This window comes from Poecilia latipinna, unplaced genomic scaffold (assembly GCF_001443285.1).
Source record: "Poecilia latipinna isolate Pla-1442-1.1 unplaced genomic scaffold, P_latipinna-1.0 Scaffold2324, whole genome shotgun sequence".
NCBI classification, from domain to species: Eukaryota; Metazoa; Chordata; class Actinopteri; order Cyprinodontiformes; family Poeciliidae; genus Poecilia; species Poecilia latipinna.
The window spans coordinates 33,924-41,293 of NW_015114940.1; the positions used below are offsets into that span (position 1 = coordinate 33,924).

Genomic DNA, 7,370 nt, shown 5'->3' on the forward strand with positions numbered 1-7,370 from the left:
TAATTAAAATGACCCTAAATGTTTATTTACTATTTATTTGTCAGGCTGTTTGGGTCAGAGACAGACGGGTAGCGGTCCTCTGATTCTGTAGCGGAGGGAACGTCCTGACTGATGTACACCGCCATCTTCTGGCAACTGAATGTAATTACAGGATCATAGTTTATTTTTTTTAATTTTTTTTATTTTTATTGGTCTCGTGCAGCTCATGTCAGAAACATAAAAAACAACCAAAACATTCATACATCATTTGCCTAAACCCGCTTGTCCTTGCAGCGGGGATTTGGTGCCTATAAAATTAATTTAAAATTATGTTTACCCTAAACTTATCTTAATGCAAACATGTCATCCCACAGAGTATGTAATTTTTTCATGTGACGTGATAGAGTGGTTCTGGTTTCATGCTTTCCAATAGGTCAAACGGGGGTCAGTTTTCCACTCCTTCTCGTGAGACACTATTGGTTTAATTCTAAAATAAGAAATCTGTTTTTAAGTTATTTAGTCATTTTTTTATATACACATAAACGTTTTTCTTAATTATGAAACCTCACAAATTTATTGAAGCCGCCACCATTTTCTCACTGAATTAGATATCAACTATTGATCTACTATGCCTTTAGGGGGCGAACATAGGAAAATAAACACATTTAGTAAAAGAAGAAGAAAGCACTTCCGTTTTCGCCGGAAGAGGCGCCAAAATCTAAAAGTTGTTTTCTAGCAGTGAGAGCTGGTAAACAAACGAGCCGTCTTCACTTTCGGATTTTTCACGTTTTGCTTTAATCCCTTTTAGTAGCTTTGGACTCCTATTCCAAAATGGAGTCTACCCGAGACTTTTTCTCCAAGCTAAGGAAGTTGGCGGTGACTTTAGAGGCCGAAACCGAGAAACTACAGCAAGCTTTTGAGGGCCGAAGAAACGAGGATGGTGACAGCGGTGAGAGAGGGAGCAACAAGCTCTGCTGCTCTCTTCTTGCTCCTAAACATGTTCTGTTGCTTATCGTTATGTACAAATGTGTTAATACTGGTTTGTTTCGTTTTAGACACAGCCGTCCGAGCGATGCGAGCATATCATGAAGTGAACAGCGACGTCAGCAGTCTCAAGGTACACCTGGAGCATGGTACACCTGCCCGAGTCTCGGCTTTAACCAACAGATTTATAACACCGGCTCAGCTTCCTACGCCACTAACGTTTGTTTTATGTAACTACGTGCACCGTAGCTGTGCTAATGTATGTATTTTTTTTCGCTTGATAAAAGAAATAACACATTGTCTATCTTCAGTTAGTTTTTCTTTGTTTGGTAGAAAAATGTATTAGATGTTCTGGCAAAAATGTGTGGCAGAAATAACCCACTTTCTCAAACCACTTCTTTATCGGTAAATAGCAAAATGCTACTAGTTAGTTAAAGTATCTACAGTTTGACAAAGACAGATACTATAAATTTAAATGCTGTCGACATAATTAGCTTCACTAGAACCCGTGTTTCTTTTACTACGTATAGTTTGCATTTTCCTTCATCTCCATTTTCATTTCAGGTGAATAGAATAGAACAGAATGGTTTCATACTGATAAATAGACGGTCCTTTCAGCACACTTCAATAAACAAATCCTTCCTGGAAATTAATATTTTCCATTAAAAAGTCAAGCAGGAACATTAAGCACAAGTTGTAAAATATTACATGCAAGTTAATGTTGAATGAAGAATTCTTATTGAAAAACTGGAGGAAATTGTTTATCTTTGAGGCAACAGGACAGTTAATGTTTTTAGTTTATACTGAGGCTCTTGGTTACTAATATATTTTGTTTTTCTTCTACCTTTCTTCTTTCCTGACAAGCAATCATATAAAGGTCTGTATTCACTTGGAGTGCAAACATCTTGTAAATTATTTCCGTTGCCAAGGTGTATATGCCTGAACTGTTATCGTCCTTTGTTTGTAATTAAAATACACAAAAATAACAGAAAAATTACCATACGGTACAATTAATTTTTCTTAAGTTAAGAAAATCTTCTAAAAAAATCCTAACAGCATATAGACCAAGCAATTAAAAAACAACAACACATCTCTTATGTTGGGTAAAACTGACATTTAACAAATCAAGAGTTATTTTAAAGTGTAATTCTTGACAGTCTAATATTTCTATATTGTTTGCTTAGCCTTTAATTTTCTTATTTGACATAACAGAACTTTAATGAAGTCGAATGAATAAAATGTTTCAATAAGTGCCGACGTTTAAAAGTTAGAGCTTCTTATGGTGAATATTGCTTTATTTTCTTTTTATCTGTTAATTTTTAAACATTTATTTATTAATATACTCCTTACATTGGATCAGTATTTTACCAATTTCCTTACACATTAAGGTATCTTTATAAACTTGTTGCTTGTTTAGGTGCAGCTACAAGCAGAGTTGGCTGAGCAAAAGCAACGAGAGGAGGAGGTTAGCAACTTCATTAAGGCCTGTAGAGTGATGGAACGGAGGGTCTCTAAAGATATCCACACAATCAGGACACACCTGGAAAAATATGGTTACCAAGCTCCATCTGACGCAGAAACTCCAAACAGTAAGCATTAATTCAAATCTCATTCCTTCATTGTGTCTTTGAAATGTTTCAGATCTGGAGAAACACCTGTAAGATTCTTTTGACTTGAATTGACACTTTTTATTCCCCCCACCCCTCCGTCCATCAGACCCAAACGATCAAGAAGCAGAAGAGGATGAAACCGGCTTGGCGACCGAAGAAGACGAAGGCCAGGAGGAGGATGAGAGGACGAACTCCACACCACCTCCAACAGCGGTGGATCCCTTCGCCGACTTGTTGCGAACCCCTAAGCTCTCCGATTTCGGTCTCTCTGAGTTACAGATGAAGAGAGCTCTGGGTGGAGCAGAGTGGTGCGCCGAAGTTCCTCCCATGCCGGAGTTGAACCTCCCGCAGCCCTCGCTTCGTACGCCCGCGCCGCCGCCTCTGGCCATGACTCCTAAATGCGCGCTGCGGATGGACGACGACGACCTGCAGACGCCCCAGATGCGTGATTTTGGCATCTCAGAGGACACGATGTGTCTGAACAATGACTTCACCATGGCTCTGTTCAGGAAGAAGGATCTAAAGCCTGACAAGTAAAGTCAACTGAATAACGCAAGAAATATCTTCTGATGATGATTGATGAGGAGCAGGGTGTCCGCGCACTCTTAAAGGGGCAGTACTATAGTGCCATTTTATAGCACAATCAAGTAACTACGTTACCTTCAGTTGTTATAAAAATGCTGTATATGTCAAACATGACTTAAAAGAATTTTAACTTCCTAATTTGACGCCTTAAAATTGGGCCTCTGTCTCTTATAAACACCTGCTCTTTCTGAAAGGACGTGATCACAGCATGGCTCCTCTATTAACTCTTTAGCAACATATATACCAGCGTCGCTCTGAGAAGTGGCTCCTATAATGAGCTCAGCAGTCCCACCAGGTGTTTGCTAACTGCTAATGGCTAGTCTGATGTGATAATCTTGCCCCTGTAAATGGGGCAGTATTATTTTTACATTCTGCAAAATTGACTTTTTTTAGCTTTACATCATGTTATAATATTATCCCCTTATCAAAAACATACCTGGAATATTGCCTTGATTCTTTCATGCATGTTTGAGAAATCCTATCATCTCCCATGGCAACCATTCAGCTGTTCAAAACACGCAGGTGGACCTAGCCCCGCCTTCGAGGACGAAGCTCCGCCTCAGAGCTGCAGTTACCCACCTTCCACCTCACAGAGCATGTTGACATTTTGAATGAAATTCTTTGCACAACTATGCACTAATTTGTCTTGGTCAACCACATGAAATTACTATTAAGTATATAGTATTAAATGCAGGAGTGATATTTTCAAAGTCACTGTATTAGTTTCGGAGCTACATGTGTGTTTTTCCTCTACAGACCTTCACCAGATATCCCATCAATTAACGAGGTGATGGAGAGTTTGCAGACTAAAGGTATGAAAGTTTCCTCTGTGCTTCACTACTGGTGTTATTCTCTGCCAGGTGTTTCTGATTAAGAAAGCCCTGCAGCACTGTTGAACTCTTATTACATTTTGGGCAATTAAATTGCTTACTTTCTTATTTTAAAATGATTTAAATTATGTTTACTTGTGTCTTCTAAAATCTTTCGAATATTGTATGAAAAAGGCTTAAATAAAAATCTGTGGAATGTGGCAATTGTTTTGTTTTATTTTTTTATCCGATTAATCGTCAGAATGATTGATGGGATCAATTATTACAATAATCAATAGTTGCAGCCCTACTTATGATGTTATCTATTTTTGTGTTCAGTTGACAATTTAGAGTCTCCAGAGCCGCCTGTAATTTGCACCCCAGGCTTCAAGATAAAAAAGCCAAACGGTCACCTGCCGTCGCAAGAAACAAGAGACCCGGAGTCCCCCTGTCGCTATGGAAACCCGTCAACGACCCCCGAGGTGCCTGTGTTTGAAACTCCATACGTGAGCCGCCTGGTCAGCTGCAAGAAGGTATAAGAACGTTTCATGCTTCGGGAGCGTTCTCTTACCTCCACTCAGTTTTTGATTGCATGTTTTTGTTTTGGGGGTTTTTTGTGTGTGTTTTGTTTCCAGACAGCAGAGCCCGAGCCAGTCAGCTTGCAGGGTGACGGGGATCGTAACATCTTCAAGCTTCAAACTTCTCCCTGCAACGGAGCGAGCGACTCCAAGCCCGCCTGGGAGTACAATGTGCCAGAAGTGAACTTCTTTGGCGTGGAGGAGAAGGAGATTCCAGAGATGCCCAACTTGGAGTCTTTTTTGGGGAATTCCCTTCAGACTGTAAGACCTGAATAATAATAATGTTTTCTCAGTAGATTATCAAAAAAGTGTCACTGCGGTCGGAGCAGCAAGTCGTTTTGTTGCTTTTTTATACTTTGATAGAGGATTATCTCTGGGTAGGTCGTGCCTTGGTATTTGGTTTTTATTCATTTGTTTTTAGTTGATGGAATGAACATTACTTCATTATATCTGTTTAGTGCTTAGGCTCATCCTGAAGGCAATTTGCTTGCACTAGATTTTATTTGAGGATATCAGAGGACGGTTTTGTGAATACAAATTCACATGATGCTTTTTATTTGTAGGGGAAAATAGTACACTGTTTTTCTTCTATTTTCTAAATATGTGCTTCTTTGTGTTGTGACTTTGCGCCATCGGTCTTGCACAAAAACGACCTGTGGCTGCCTTCGTGTTGGAAAGCTAGCTGAACAGAACTCTATAATCACGTATTATATCACTCTACATGCAAAAAAAAATTATAAATTGTATTCAAGCTTCACCAACAGAACGACTTGTACAGAAATGAACTCGTCTGGTTTTATTTACCGGTGCCGACCTGCAGAAGAATGGCCGGATGCTGAGGGCTGGGGAGCATGAGAAGGTGGGCGAGGACACCGGCGTGAACAGACTGGACCTGGACGGACCCACCCAGGAGTTCAGCTTTGGAACGCCTCGCATCAGGATGAGCTACCAGGAGCCCAGCACCCCCGAGATGCCAGACCTCAGCTCGGTTACACAGGATATATGTAAAGTAGGAGTCGCTTTGTTTTCTGCTAAGATTGACAAGCTATTCGGTTTTGTTTTTGGTTTTTTTTCTTTTAGTAAATTTATTGGACAATAAATTGAGTCTTTCTAACCTACTTTTGTTTCATTTTGCAGCTTGTATCGCAGGTTCAAACAAAGAAATCAACCTCTGCACCTATTGCCTCATCTGTCAGCTCAATAAAACACAGGTACTGCTTAAGACTTTTTTGTATTTTTTTTTGTCAAACAGGTTCTGTTTAAGTGATTGCAGTGAAGGAACGTGGGTTGCTTTTTCATTTGGGTGGCTTTTATTTTTTAGTAAATGAGATCATCGTTTGAAAATCTTATTTTGGATTTGCTGCGGTTTTCTTTGTCTCATTGCGTTTCGTATCTGAAATATCTAGGTGCAGCAAAAAAAAAACCTGCATGGCAAATGAACTGCAAGTCACTTGAAGTTGTTTTGTTTATGAATTAAAAAGTATGTAATAATCAATTTTACACTTTTTTTTTACACAGATGTGATTTCAATTAAAAAATTCATTTTTTAACCCCAAGGGAAAAATAAATGCTGTCATTTCTCACAACATCCAAGTATCTTGAAAGACTATGCAGGTTAATGGTTACTGACAGGAAAGGTTTCTGCTAGCAGTCAGTGTAGCTTCAAATCTGAAGAGGCTTCTGACGGAAGAAGATGGATGAGCTCTGCTAATCCACCTCATTCGCTTTTTCTTCTTTAAATCTGACAGTTTTTAAAACAAATTAACATTTTAAATTAGGTTGCTTTTATTTAAATATACCCATTGTTAAATTTATTTTATTGTTAGTTTATTCAACACACATTAAATTTTCCTCTTTCTGACATTATACTCTTGGTATCTAGGATATTGTAATGCTGCTAATTATCTAGCTACATTTTTATCCAGGTGCAAATATCACCTAGAACTCTTAGAAAATATAGAAATCACATTTCTTGAGGGTCTTCCTTCTTTCTCTAGATAGTATTGTATGTTTTATTTCATCGTGACAGCGTTGGTAGATGTTTCTTTTTTCAGTTACTAATTCCTGATGATTTCTTTATTTCATTCCTCTAGTGCTCCTCCTGCAAAGGGTCTTTCTTTGGTTTCACAGAGCGAGTTTCAGACTTTGCCATCCTACCTGAGGCTGATGACTCTCGGCAGCCTTAACCAGGCTGTCCAAAACATCAACGGATTTACGGCACAACACCAGGGTGAGCAGGAAAGAAAACGTATCCTTACAGAACGCATGCCCATGCATTTTAATTCGGAAATGAAACCAACTTAGAGGTCATAGTTGTCAGCCAGTGAAACCTAAAAACCCCACGAATACAGATGCTAACAGCTTTTTGTATTAGCTGTAAGCTATAGTTTTAGGAAAGCGAAATAAGGAGTCCTTTTCACAATGCCCTTTTCTTTGGCGCCCTCTGCAGGAGAAACGAAGGAATTCACGATGGACGATCTGAGGAGGATCATCAGTGTGGGAACCAAGGCTCCTGTGTACGTCCTGTGTCTGACGGAGCTCCAGAGGCTGAAGCAGGTGGACGGGGTTCTGGAAGCCGCCGTGTACAAACTGATAACGGGCAACTAAAACCGGCGAGGCGCTGGTCAGCTGTTGGTGTAGTCCTTACTGAGGGATATAACAACTCCTGTTCTCTACAATGTAGAAAGACTGACACTCAGAAGTGGAGTCCCAAACAGCCAGAAATGACAGCGTTAGTACCTTTTTGCACATCTTTTTTTTTTTTTTTTTTTTTTTTTTTTTTAAAAATATTTTTTCTCTGTTATTATGTTTTATTTTGAAGTTTA

The 7,370-nt window shown here is 39.2% G+C and overlaps 1 protein-coding gene across 2 annotated transcripts; it reads left to right on the top strand.

Moving 5' to 3' along the window:
- The first annotated feature begins 635 nt into the window (after window positions 1-635).
- On the top strand, window positions 636-7,295 carry ska3 (spindle and kinetochore associated complex subunit 3). 2 transcript variants are annotated; one of them, XM_015018808.1, is made up of 11 exons: window positions 636-928; window positions 1,035-1,096; window positions 2,381-2,552; window positions 2,680-3,106; window positions 3,915-3,970; window positions 4,307-4,500; window positions 4,603-4,806; window positions 5,366-5,554; window positions 5,683-5,756; window positions 6,639-6,771; window positions 6,994-7,295. In XM_015018808.1, the coding sequence occupies exons 1-11, from the start codon at window positions 811-813 to the stop codon at window positions 7,150-7,152; spliced, it is 1,788 nt and encodes a 595-aa protein (XP_014874294.1). In that variant the 5' UTR covers window positions 636-810; the 3' UTR covers window positions 7,153-7,295. The 2 variants fall into 2 exon arrangements, with proteins under 2 accessions (XP_014874294.1, XP_014874293.1); XM_015018807.1 differs by having other exon boundaries at window positions 637-928; window positions 6,639-6,775; window positions 6,995-7,295.
- The last annotated feature ends 75 nt before the right edge of the window (window positions 7,296-7,370 follow it).

Bases quoted from the DNA above. Each gene is read 5' to 3' on its own strand.
- ska3 (XM_015018807.1), top strand. From the start codon at position 811: ATGGAGTCTACCCGAGACTTTTTCTCCAAGCTAAGGAAGTTGGCGGTG. The intron at 3,107-3,914 runs GTAAAGTCAACT...TTTCCTCTACAG, and splicing joins AAGGATCTAAAGCCTGACAA to ACCTTCACCAGATATCCCAT. The intron at 6,776-6,994 runs GTGAGCAGGAAA...CGCCCTCTGCAG, and splicing joins ATTTACGGCACAACACCAGG to GAGAAACGAAGGAATTCACG.